This window comes from Mastomys coucha, unplaced genomic scaffold (genome assembly GCF_008632895.1).
Source record: "Mastomys coucha isolate ucsf_1 unplaced genomic scaffold, UCSF_Mcou_1 pScaffold3, whole genome shotgun sequence".
NCBI classification, from domain to species: domain Eukaryota; kingdom Metazoa; phylum Chordata; class Mammalia; order Rodentia; family Muridae; genus Mastomys; species Mastomys coucha.
This window is the reverse complement of record NW_022196909.1, coordinates 7996497-8009949: the sequence shown is the minus strand read 5'-3', so window position 1 is coordinate 8009949 and position 13453 is coordinate 7996497. Positions and strand designations below refer to the sequence as shown.

At 42.1% G+C, this 13453-nt stretch overlaps 1 protein-coding gene across 2 annotated transcripts in view; it reads right to left on the bottom strand.

The window, feature by feature from the left end:
- Sesn1 (sestrin 1) overlaps positions 1-13453 on the bottom strand; it is a 108825-nt gene that overhangs the window by 2348 nt on the left and 93024 nt on the right. For both annotated transcript variants that reach the window (XM_031348261.1, XM_031348262.1), the window contains exons 2-9: positions 12868-12933; positions 11978-12178; positions 10867-11049; positions 8673-8915; positions 4405-4552; positions 3348-3460; positions 1139-1329; positions 155-299 (exon numbers count right to left, since the gene is read on the bottom strand). In XM_031348261.1, coding sequence (XP_031204121.1) covers positions 155-299; positions 1139-1329; positions 3348-3460; positions 4405-4552; positions 8673-8915; positions 10867-11049; positions 11978-12178; positions 12868-12933 — 1290 coding nt within the window. The remainder of the gene's footprint in view (positions 1-154; positions 300-1138; positions 1330-3347; positions 3461-4404; positions 4553-8672; positions 8916-10866; positions 11050-11977; positions 12179-12867; positions 12934-13453) is intronic.

Sequence of the window (13453 nt, the reverse complement as noted above, 5' to 3'; positions counted from 1 at the left end):
CAGCCCACGGGCACGCACCAAACCACAGAGGAGGCAGCCCACGGGCACGCACCAAGCCACAGAGGAAGCAGCCCACGGGCACGCACCAAGCCACAGAGGAGGCAGCCCCCGGGCACGCACCAAGCCACAGAGGAGGCAGCCCCCGGGCACGCACCTTCTCAGAGTGCTCGAACTGCCTCCAGAAGCTATCGTACATTCTTTTGGTAACCTTTTCAGGAGTGCACACAACAGTCTTGATATAAACTTTAAAGCTACGATCCAACAGCTGGTTAATCTCACCGTAGTCGTAGTCGTCATATCTGTTGAGAGACGCAGGGATGAGATGAGCTACTTACTGTCAGTGCATAGCATAAACATGCAAATGCAAGCTTTCCACCTCCTCCTCACACACAGCCAGAAACATCCAGCTTTAGGATGCTAAGGTGGGTTGACATAAAGGGGAGAACTGGGAAGAAGAGAGAAGTTTTCAAGTGCCTGAGCAGACTGTTCCCACAGTTGACAGTACTGACCCAACCGCACCGGGTACCACAGAACTGCATATTCACAATCACAAACACAAAACTCACGCTGAGACCAACGCTGAAAAGAGCAGAGCGCTGAAATTGAGAATTTATATTTATTACTGGTACTATTATATACCATAGAATGGTAATTTACTTGTGTAAAAGGAGTTTCTGGGGTCAGATGAGGAAAAAACGTCATGGGTGCATAGAGCAGGAGGGCCAGCTAGCGTCACCTTTAGGAGAAGCTGAGATGCCTGCATACTACAATGTCTGTTCTGACTACTGAATTGTGGGTTTCAGATCACACGCATGGGAGTTACCTAATGTGTTTTCAGTAGAAAAGAGACAAAGCTCTTGGCAAAGCTGGTCTGAGGTCTGAGCACTAGCTCGCCTCCTATCTGTGCTGGGACAGCCTGCTTGCTCTTCCAAGTCAGCTGTCACCTGTCACCTGTCAAGTCCTTACCTCTGCCCTCACCTGTCTGGCTAGGAGAGAGAAGGGGTGGGGCCAAGCTGTGATGAAGTGGGTCTGCGAAGTTCAGGAACTTTAAAAATAAGCTGTGTGTGTGAGTGCTGCAGGCACCTGAAGATTCTGTGTAAAGGAAGTGTCTTTATAAACGTTAAGAAAACAGACTCACCGTATTCCAAACATGCAGTGGATATAGTTCCAGATAGCCCGTCTGAGCATTGAGGTATCGACATCTTTGTGCATGGCCATGGTGTTGTAAGTAAGGTTGTAAGCAATGTGAAACTTCTCATCAATTAGCTGTCCCACATCTGGGTAGAGACGGTTCACCAGAGAGTAGCCATGGTCTTCCCAGCAGTAGTCCTAGCACAGGAAGAGAGGAATTATCAACAGTCCAATATGGCGGAACAGCTAGCTCCCTGTCCACAGTGCTGCAGAAGGTGGTCACCAGCAGCTAGGATTTCTTCACTGACTTTGAGCCTCGGTTTCCCTGGCACCACAGTCCACTCTCGATTTCTATACATGAGAAAGGGGATGGATTGCAATTTGGTTGAGTTTTAGAACCAAGGAAGCCACAGACTTTCATCTCAGCTTTCCACCTAGCTTTCAGAGGCAACACGGATTGAGGTTCCTCCCCAAGACATTTAAATGTTTCTCAAAGTTTGTGAATTTCCAAACCAGCTGTGGTAGCTAATACCTATTATTCTAGTACTTAGAAAGACGAAGCAGAGCCGGGCGGTGGTGGCACACGCCTTTAATCCCAGCACTTGGGAGACAGAGGCAGGCAGGTTTCTGAGTTCAAGGCCAGCCTGGTCTATAGAGTGAGTTCCAGGACAGCCAGGGTTACACAGAGAAACCCTGTCTCGAAAAAAACAAAAAACAAAACAAAACAAAACAAAAAAAGAAGCAGAGAGACCAAAAGTTAGAGACCATCCTGGACTATATAACAAGAATATGTCACAAAACAAAAAGTTAAAAATATCTAGTTCAGGGGCTGGAAAGACGGCTCAGTGGTTAAGAGCACTGACTGCTCTTCTAAAGGTCCTGAGTTCAATTCCCAGCAACCACATGGTGGCTCACAACCATCTGTAATGGGATCTGACGCCCTCTTCTGGTGTGTCTGAAGACAGCTACAGTATACTTATATATAATAATAAATTTTTACTAGTAGTAAATTTTTATTAGTACACTGTAGCTGTCTTCAGACACACCAGAAGAGGGCGTCAGATCCCGTTACAGATGGTTGTGAGCCACCATGTGGTTGCTGGGATTGGAACTCAGGACCTTCAGAAGAGCAGTCAATGAGCCATCTCTCCAGCCCAATAATAAATCTTTAAAAAAAAAAGTCTAATTTAATGCATCTGTCACTTACCGCCCCCCACACCCCCAGTCTTCTCCTTTGATTTTTACCCCATCAACCAGGTCTTCTGATTCTAATATACACTCTCCTCGATGCCTCGAGCCTTCAAACAATTCCTACACCCTACCTACTTGTATACCCTTCTCTCGTGTTTTCCTAAAGCATACATGTTAAGATTTATGCTCTAATACTTGGTCACTGCATGCCCATCCATTCTACTGTAAAGCGCACGGTTGAAGGTGTCTCACCAGCTTAAGAGTCCTTTCCCCTGATGGAAGCAGGAGGCCTGTATGCAGCTCTCAGTACGAAGTCTCTTTCCAACCTTCACTGGGTAACTACACTGAGACTAACTTACTTCCAACTCTCTTCTGCTCATGATGCAAGCCCCAGTCCCTGTGGTCCCTGAGGCAAACCCATGGCTTGCACACCCAGGAAAGCCACTCAGCCCTGAGCTACATTCTCAGCTGCTCTTTGTTTTTAAGCCCATCATCTTTCACACTCTAATCTCTCTCCATAAAACTTTTAGTTCACAATAACCTCTTCAATTCTGAATTTACTGTATTTCATGACACCTCAATTCCTCCTTGAGCCTAAATTCTGTTCTTTTAAACAGTATTTTAGTTTGGATGGGGGGTAAAGAAGCAAAAAAAGTCTTAAAAGTTCAACTAGTTTCATAAATCTAATAGTTATTACTTAACACTAACCAATAATTGGGCAAGTTGAGTTATAATTCACCTGTTTGATATTTAAATATTAAACAATAAACTGAACACATTAAGCTATAGCATGATTCTGATGAACTGAAAAGCTTACAAAATTAAGAGAGCAGAGCAGACAGTCTGTACGTGTTGCTGACTACTAATTCTCAGCTTTGATTCTGGCCAGAGGAGAGCGCTGCTCTTGCTCTGTAGATGCCATTTGCTAAGCACTGGACACAGTTCCCAAGTCCAGGTGCCTTTTTCACACATACATCCCAGAGGGAGGTTTCCAAGCAATTGTGTTCTACACATTCCAATTTTACCTGGACACGAAATGTTGGGACATGCATCCCATGTCTGGAGAAGTCCTTGTAGCCGTAACTAGTGTCCTCAAAGTGCCGGGACACATCTCTTGCTGGTGTAACTTCATCATCATCTGAAATTATTTTTAAAAGTCTTTTAAAAGCCTCTGCAAACAAGATGTGATTTATCTTACCCATGAAAAAGAAACATAAGATAATCATTTTTGATCCTAAATAACAAATATGAGCCAGGGCAGTCTCTGGTATAGTTCCATGCATGCCAGACTGGCCTCAGCCTTGTCATGCCGCTCAGGATGAGCCTTAACTTTCTTCTCTCTTGGCCTCCGTCTTGTGAGCGCTGAGATGACAGCATGTGCCACCATGCCTGGCTTATGTAGGGCTAGGGATGAACCCAGGGTTTTGTGTATGCTGGAGGCTACTAACTCCACCCCACAACAAAGTCTTAACACAAACACATCCATGATTCCCACAAAACACAGTGGGGTAAGTAATTTTACAGTTGTGTAGTAAAAACAACTTTCTGGGACAGCCATTCACAGAGTTCTGCCATCATTCCTTCTTTAATCGACTCTTCTCCCTCTTTCTACCCTAGTTTATACATTTTAAGATCTCAAAAGTATGGACTCTAACTTAGTAATACCCCATTTAGTAATATTTAAGATAACTAAATCAGTGCTGGTGAGGTGGCTCAGTGGGTGAAGGCACTTGCTCTCAAGCCCAACGTCCCAAGTTTAATGTGAGGATCCACTGGGGAGGAGAGAACTGGTCCCGACAGTTGTCTCTGACCTCCACATGCACGCTGTGGCTCACACATCCTGCCAATCATTTCCAATAATAACATTTAACAAACAAGGAAGATGGGAGAGTGTTAGTGTATTCCGTGCCGTGCTAGTCTCAGCTGCCTTTCTCAAGAACTATTTGTAAGGAGGGAAGCCCTTGCAGCCTTCATGAAAGGATATACCGTGAGGCCTGCCTTTAAAAATGTATTGACAGTCTCTAAATAAAAGAGCCAGGCTTGTAAGAGCAACTGTATTGAGCATATCCTAGTTGTTCTTACCGGGAGAGAAGACAAACATGCTCTCTCTCTTTTCCATCTCAAACCGCGACGCCATCTCCTCTTGGCTGGCCTCCTCCTCCTCTCGACATTCCTGTAACTGCCTCATCTTTTCCATGAGAGCTTCCACCTCGAAGAAGGACTCACTCACCTCAAGAAAGAATGCTTCATTTTACACATGGCAGGCACAGAACCAAGTCTAGGAATTTCATTAAGTCTGTCTCATAAGAATCTTTATCTTACCAGAATACAGTAAAAATACAGTTTCATATAATATTAATGTACATTAATAAGTTTGATTGTTTTAGCCTACTGGGTAAAGATATTTAAAATTTAAGATATGAGAAAAGTATTTCAACAAATTATAAAATAACATAGTAACTACTTACACAACTTTAAAGATTAAAACAACACTGCCAATTTAAAGCAGAATTGAAAACTGAGTATTTAAAATTTAGCTTCTACTTGCTCAGGTAAGTAAGTACACAGTATAAACTGTCAACATGTCAATCATGTTTAAAATAGTAATTGTTCTATTTATACAGTCTGCCAATTAAAAGCAAGCCATGTCCTCAGGTGGCTGGGCTGGCTGGCACCCAGTGGCTGGGCGAGCAGCTGTCACTGGCTGGGATGACTACGGTGAATTTTCTAGAAGGCTGGTGCTATCCCAGGAGCAGCAGAGTGAGGAGTGATTCACCCTCCTATTACAGACTGCATCCTTATTCTAAATCCTGGGTAACATCTATGGAAGACTCTTCATGAAAGAAGTCTTAAAATTTCAAATGTAAATGTTAAATACAAAAGTAATTTTCCCTTCATGAATTTCTTTCTTTTGCTGAGAATGTTCCTTCTGTCCGTCCGTCTGTCTGTCTGTCTGTCTGAGACACAGGTCTCGTTGTAGATGAGGCTGGTCTCTAGCTGCGTGCTGAGATTACAAGAATGTGTGCATCTGTGCATGCAAGGCAAGCGCTTTACCTGCACCCACAAATGTGCTAAGCCCTCAAATCTTTCCCTGCTTCCTGACCGCCACTCCTTGGTCCTCAGGTGTCAGATGGCATACTCTGAGCACCACCCCTCCCCCATGCCCAGCCACCCTCACACACTACTCTGTACTCTCCTTTAGTGCACAAACACAAGCTGTAATATTTACACGATACTGATCAGAGCCTGCCTCCCTCAGAAAAAAAATCTCTAAGGGTGAGGGGCCTGCTTAATTTACTAGAACAAATAAATCTGTTGTACAATGACTATCAAGATAACTCTGTATTAAGATGTTCTATATGATATATGGTGGAGATTATGATACAGGTCACGTGTACCAAGCACGCCCTTCTCTAGCAATCTCTGGCAGGCGGTGTTTGTATGCTGAACCGGAGGCTCTGCGGACACAGTTCTCTATAGGCTCTGAGGTACAGCCAGCAACCAGTCCTAAAAGGAGCCACAAAGGCACACTGCAACGCACACTGTCTTTACTAACTTTTCTATTGAGATAAAGTCCCATGTAGCTGAAGCTGGCCTCAAACTTGCCATACACAGTTCACGATGCCCTTGGACTCCTAATGCTCCTGCCTTTACGTCCGCAGCAAAGGGTTACAGGTGTGCGCCAGAGTACGCTTCATCATATTCATCCAAGTATCCTGCTCACTAACTAATTCACTAAAATAAATCACTCCCATTTTAGTTGTTTTTTGGAAAGATATTTCTTGGTAAATTATAAACAAGGTATGTTTCTTTTGCTACCTAACTAAACTGTGAAAGTTGGGATGGTTTGAAAAAGTTCAGACCACCACCACCCTCATTATTTGAGAAGGTTTCAGTATGTGGCTAAAACCTTGAATTCAATATATAACACTGGTTGGCTCCAAACCTGACATCTTCCAAGATAGGGATGGTGGTGCATGTCTTTAATCCCTGATCTAATCTACATGTTGAGATTACGAGGATGCCTAGCATGTATCAATATTAAAATGTTAATACTGTATACAGAAATTCCTTTATTTGTTTTTTAAACCATTTTCATTTAAAAGTGTACATATGATATGCACCTGAAGAACAGGGTCCATCAGCTCACTGTCCAGTGACATCAGTATGAACTACATACCTTCTTTCAGCTCACTGTCCAGTGACATCAGTATGAACTACATACCTTCTTTCAGCTCACTGTCCAGTGACATCAGTATAAACTATATACCTTCTTTCAGCTTATTGTCCAGTGACATCAGTATAAACTATATACCTTCTTTCAGCTTATTGTCCAGTGACATCAGTATAAACTATATACCTTCTTTCAGCTCACTGTCCAGTGACATCAGTATAAACTATATACCTTCTTTCAGCTCACTGTCCAGTGACATCAGTATGAACTATATACCTTCTTTCAGCTCACTGTCCAGTGACATCAGTATGAACTATATACCTTCTTTCAGCTTATTGTCCAGTGACATCAGTATCAACTATATACCTTCTTTCAGCTTATTGTCCAGTGACATCAGTATGAACTATATACCTTCTTTCAGCTCACTGTCCAGTTATCAGAATAAACTATATACTTTCTAAAAAATACAAATTAAAATCTGGGTACAGAGAGCTGATGAATTAGAAAAATAAAACCTCCAATGTTTTTACTTTTTTCTGTTATCTCGTAATAGAAAAGAACCAAGAAAATCTAGAAACTTTACATTAGCCTAGTACTAAGACCGGTGGAAGGTAAGAAGCCAGCTAGCTCAGTATCCAGTAACTGGCACACAGTCTCGGGCCGCACTTAGAACCTGTCAGAACAGTGCTGTGGTCCGTCCTGGACAGTGACGTTTCCCCATGCTAATCTCACTGTATATCTACATAGCAAGCAACAAACACTAAGGTTGCCATTCAAATCCTTCAGGGACATTTAAGACCTTATCACAAGAACTTCTTGTTTTATAAAAGGAAACTTACAAGAACAAACTGGACTCTGAGAAACCTGATAACTCCCTGAGCATCAGCAATATAGACTAGTCTGTCAACCTGCACACATGTGCCTGTTCCTGTGGTAATAGTGTGCACAGGTTCTTTTCAAGCACAAAATAAAGACTTTTCATTACTAATGACGTGAGGAATTTAAAACCACCGTATACAGGAATTAAAATTACTTACAGAAAAATTCAACTTGTGGCCACTGAGATGGCTCAGTTGGTAAAGGTGCTTACACCAAGAGCCTGGTGACCAAACTCTGATCCCCGGGACCCATGTAAAGGGGAAAGGAGAGAACCAACTCCAAAACATTGTACACACACACACATACACACACACGCACACACACACATACACGTGTGCGCACACACACACACATGCACACATACACATACACACACTTTTTAATGAAAAAATAGATCAAATTGTTCTGACCCATTTTGAAGGAACAACAACACAAGCTAGAAGTGCAAATGTCTTAGTCACTTTTCTATTGCTGTGAAGAGACACCATGAACAAGGCAGCTTACAGTAGAATGCATCTAACTGGGAACTTGTACATAGCTTCAGATGGTTAGCCCATTATCATCATGGTGGGGACAGGCAGCAGACAGGCAGGCTGGGAACTTATATCCAATTCAGAAGCAGTAGGCAGAGAGATGCTGGAAATGGTGTGGGCCTTTGAAACCTCAAAGCCTACACTCAGTACCACACTTCCTGCCAACAAGTCCACAGCTCCTAATCCTTCCCAAACAGTTCCACCAACTAGGAACCAAACATTCAAATATATGAGCCTATGGAGGCCATTCTCAGTCAAAATATTACAGTATTTTAACAGATGTAGACTCAGCTGGTATCATTAGAGTCTATATTTGTACACAATTAAACATACAAAATAAGGGAAAAATTAGGATATCAAAGTTGACCTAATTTTCTAAAAGCCAATTAAAATGCCAGCCTTTAGCTGAAGAGGAAGAAGAGAGGAAGAAGAGAAAGAAGAGGAGGAGGAGGGGGAGGAGGAAGAGGAGGAAAGAACACCTTTGCTGCTGCCGGCAGGAGGCCTCCTCTATCAGGGTCACTAGTTTAAGCCTTCCCTTATCACAGCTGTGGACACTCAGTATGAGCTGGTCCTGTTGGGCTCTCACACCTGGAATGACATGAGAAGGGCCCACAGTTCTGTACACCCTTTAGCGTCTAGACTAGTGGTGGGCACTGGAGGTAGAAATAAGTTCATCCTTAAACGCGAGCTCTAACATCTGTATAGAGTTGACAGGGTTTCTAGCAGGCTAGTCTTACTAGTCTCACAGCAAACCAGACACTCACCGAAGCACTTCCTGCTGAGTTGACTTGCATCTCGTCCACACTGTGATTGCCATTTGTAATGTCACAGATGCAGTAGTTACTAACAGAAGGAGGTCTGAAGGTGTGGCCACCATCGCAATGAATCTCTGGACTAATTCCACAGCCAAATGTGAAGGACGCAAGAGAGTGATAGTGTGTGAGCAGAACCACTGCGTGGACCAGCTCCGCAAGAGACCAGCTGTGTTCCTCAGCTTTCAGAAGCCCCTGGTGGGTGAAAATGGATTTTAAATCTGAGATGTGCTGGTTAAAAACACAGTTCATTTCAGTAGTTCAAAGATGACTGAAAACAGGACTAGACACTATACAAAGCCAGGTTAAGATTACAATTTAAAAGATATAAAACCTGTAAACGTGTTAAATTTTATTAAAAATATATCTAGAAATATAGGATTAACTTCTATTAATACACTGACATTTTGAATCTCAACTGATTTAAAAATGTAAGGGAATTCTATTTTGCTTACAATCATTTGCTGTGTTTCAGATATTGGATAATGGATGAGTCATTCTTATCAGTGGAAATGTAATGAGTTTATGTTGAAGTGAGCACCAGTGCTGCAAATGCCTGTTTTTGATTTATCGGGCCTCTTAAAGGAACTTTTAAAGACAATAATGGCTTGAGCAATTTTATTCTAAAGATTCTTAAGTCCTTGATTTTGTGTTAAAAAGTTATACATAAGCTCTACAATTTGTCAAATGCTGTGGCCCGGGTGCTTATATTATTTATCTATTCTATAATCATGTGTTTTTCCTTGACAATCTAATAAGTGCTATATTAATCATATCCAAATTTTACACCTTCTTGACAATTTCTTCTATAATGTAATGGTGTTTAAAATGTTCCCTAACATGGATAGACAAGACCAAATAATGTATTTTAAGTGTCTCCATCATGTGATACACATTTTCAGAGTTGTTTTTTTTTTATTTTTTGAACTCTAGAATCAGAAGGAACTAGTTTAAGATGTCACCTACAAATATAGATGAAGAGATAGCACTTCATGACTATAAGAACAGCTGAACCCTAAAACACTGACCACAGGGACAGAGATGCAGGGCAGCAGGACACATCACAGGGAGCTCACTTTGGAAGACAGTTTCTGTCTAGCACAGCACACTGACTTACTGTGCAATCCAGTAGTCATGCACCTATTTATTTACCCTTAAATAAGTTGAGAACTTTTGTCTACACAAACATTTACATGTGAATTAAACCATTTTATTCATAGCTTGTCAAAGTTGGTACTAATCAGGAGGGCCGGCCCTTAAGTAAATGAATGGGAGTGTCATTGAGCAATAAAAATAAATGATCTATGAAGTCATTTGAAAAGATAAGAACCAGATGAGGTAGCTCAGAATGCAATTCCAGCATTCTAGAGGGTGAGGCAGGAGAGCAAATGTTCAAGGCCAGCCTTGATTACATAGCAAGTTCCAAGCCAGCCTTGACATAGCAAGACTCTGAAAACACACACACAGAAAACCTCATAAAGCACAGGGCCTCCTCTGAAAACAAAAAGTTCATATACATATTGCTAAGTGAAAGTCAGTCTGCAAGGTTCTGTACTATACGGTACCAACTACAGAGCATTCTGGAAACGATACACTGTAGATATAAGCCAGCAGTTGTGGGGCTCCAGAGAAAGCACCACACAGTGAATACTTACACTGTGTAATACTTGCACTGTGCAGTAGTAATAACATGTTGTCGTGCTCTTACAAAGAACACTATGGACTTTCATCAACATTGGCGCATTACTTGTAAGCAAATGTACCACACAAAGTCCAGATGATGATAGCACAAAGATGTGTGTCTGGGCATTTTCTGTGGGACTTCCCTATTTTTTTTCTGCCTTCCTTTTCCTTTTGATTTTTTGAGACTCAGGCCATCCAAGGCCAGCTTCAAACTTGCTATACAGCTGACGGTAACCTTGAGCCTTGGGTCCCCTCTCCATCTATCCATCCATCCATCCATCTCCCAGTGCAGGGGTTATAGGTTTACTCCAGCAAGCCCAGTCTCTGCAGCAGGGGATGAAGCCAGGGCTTTGGGCATGCTAGACTGCATCAGCTGAGCTACCCTAGCCTGCACCCTGGCCCTCTATCCAGTTCTCTAATAGACCCTGAACTGTCACTTTAAAGCGACACTGAACATACGTACCTCGATGTGCTCTTTGGTAATAAGCCAAGGCCTATGGGCTAACACTTTGTTAAGTTCTCCTAAATTCTGTAGTTTCTGAGGAGCATTCTCTAAACCATTGAGCCACTTGGGGTCCCCGCCAACATGAAGGAAGTCACTGACGTGCAGATTCACCAGGTAGGAACACTGATGCCTTGCTGCTGCCTTCACAGAAAACAAAAAGACATTGCAGTTATGTTAAAAGTTTCAACTATTATGAATCTGTTTACAACAAACAAAACAGATTTTTTTGGTTATTCAGTTTAAGTTTTCCAGACTACAGAAATACAGATCTTATTTAGAAATTTAAAAAATCCAAATAACCAGAAAATATCTCAGAAATATTTCAAAAACAAAATATTGCTTAAAGAGTAAACGTTAGAAATGTTGCCTCTATGCCAGCTTTCAGAAGACCCTCAGGCTAAGCAGGTATGTCAATACAAATTATTCATATTGGGGAGGTAGAGGCAGGAGGACCAGAAACTCATGGTCACCTGCAGATATATATCAAGTTTGAGGCCAGTCTAGGCTACATAAAATGTTTGCTTGGGAAGGAGAGAAGGTAGTGGGGGGAAGGAAGGGAGGGAGGGAGGGAGGGAAGATGGGATCTCTTGCATCTTATGTTCCACTTTAACTGCTAAGACAAGAGTGGTTGGCTCTGGTGCAGCACGCAGGCTCAGTGGGGAAAGGCACTTGCCATCAGGCCTGACAACCTGAGTCTAAGCCCACAGGGAAGGAGAGAACCAACTCCTTCAGGTTGTCTCTCATGCATGCATGCATGTGCACAAGCACACACACACACACACACACACACACACACACACACACAGAGTATATGTGTGTATGTATATATATATATATATTTTTTTTTAAATGGTTCTCAATATCGTATAAAACTACTCAGTGGTATTTTTTGGTTATACTTGAAAGCATACTTATTTAAAGCCAGGAAAAATGAAAGCTATCTGATTATATGCTATTACAAGTCAGACAATAAGTAATACATCAATCCTTATGTCAAAAACATTAATCCTCTTAAAGAAATTTAAAAAAAAAACAGGCAAAAAGAAATTTTCACTGGATGTTTACAAACCATGATTCCAATGTAGTGCCGATAATGGAGGGGTAATGGCCCATCCATTTGCAGTAGGTAGTGTTGAGTCTTTAAGAAACTTTCTAAATATTGTGGATGGAAAACCATCACTAACGTAATGTTGTCCAGACGACCCAAAGCAGCAAAGGAGTCGGCAAATAAAGCATGCATCTGTGGGTCTTCACTCCCCACCTGCAGCATCTGTGGGGACAGGAGAGCACAGGTGCAAACTATAACTGCTGTTAAAGAGAGTAGGAATGTGGTGCACCGCTCCATGTACAAGTAGATCACATTTTACTGAGAGGACTCATGACTTTAAACTTGTAGCGCAGCTGAAGAATAGTCCCATTATATGGTAGGAGACAGACAACAAAGGCTGAACTGAACTTTGGGTGAAGGGTCTAGATAAGCTGCAGCCTGCAGACTCGACAAGAATCCAGACTAAGAAGCAGATTTAGACAGTTAAACACCCAGAGTCTTCAAGCGGACATTAAAACCTTTCCTTATGACACCATTCTCATTTAATGAAAAGGGAATCACAATTAATAGCAAAAACTTATGACAATAAAGCATAGATGCTTCTACGTATGTAGAATTAACACTGCATCCAAGCAAAATCTAAATCTAAATCTAAGTGGGGGGGGTGCCAAAACCAAGGCTCAATTTTACTTGATTAAATACAGGTGCTTAAAATGCATCATGAAATCCTAGAAATCGATGTGCCTATGACAGCTTTCTAATCCCATTAACTCACTGCCAAAGCATGACTAACTCTGAATAACTGTGTAAAGCAGGTTGTTGACCAGCAATCATTCAGGTGCCAAGATGTGGGTCATGAAAATGTTTCCTTAAAAGCAGGCAGTTCACGGTGTACTTTCAAAACAGCATACCTCCTTCTCTGGGATGAACCTGCTTGGTCCGTGTCCTAGTGGCCGAGGGATTCTAATTCCAAGTTCCTAGAAAAGAAAATTACACCATTTCAGACCTCCAGCAGTAAACAGCACACACTGAGGAAAAACAGCCAGTTCAAAACAGCCAGGCTTGCTCTCGTCATTTGTTCTCACAGCTATATATACACACCAGCTCCTCTATTTGCATCACACAGCTAACACGTTCTAATATGACTCGGACTAAAAACAATAAGACCTGTTTCACTAAAACCAGAGTTTTGCATAAAGCTCTTGGCAGAGAGTCCGGAACAGAAAGTTCAGCACACAGCGGCCAACCCCGTGGGCTGTCAGTGATACAAAACAAGACCAGTGTGTTTGTACATCTAAAACTCAACAAACGCATCGCTCCTTGTCAGAAAATAAAAATGACAATACCTCTATATAGACATCTTAAGACATCATTACTGTATTCATAAAACACTCAAAGCAAGCAGAGGCACGTGACAAGTTAAAAGGGATCTGAACCCACAGTCAGGCCTCCAGTGGGGCATGCTCTCTGAACCCACAGTCAGGCAGGCCTCCAGTG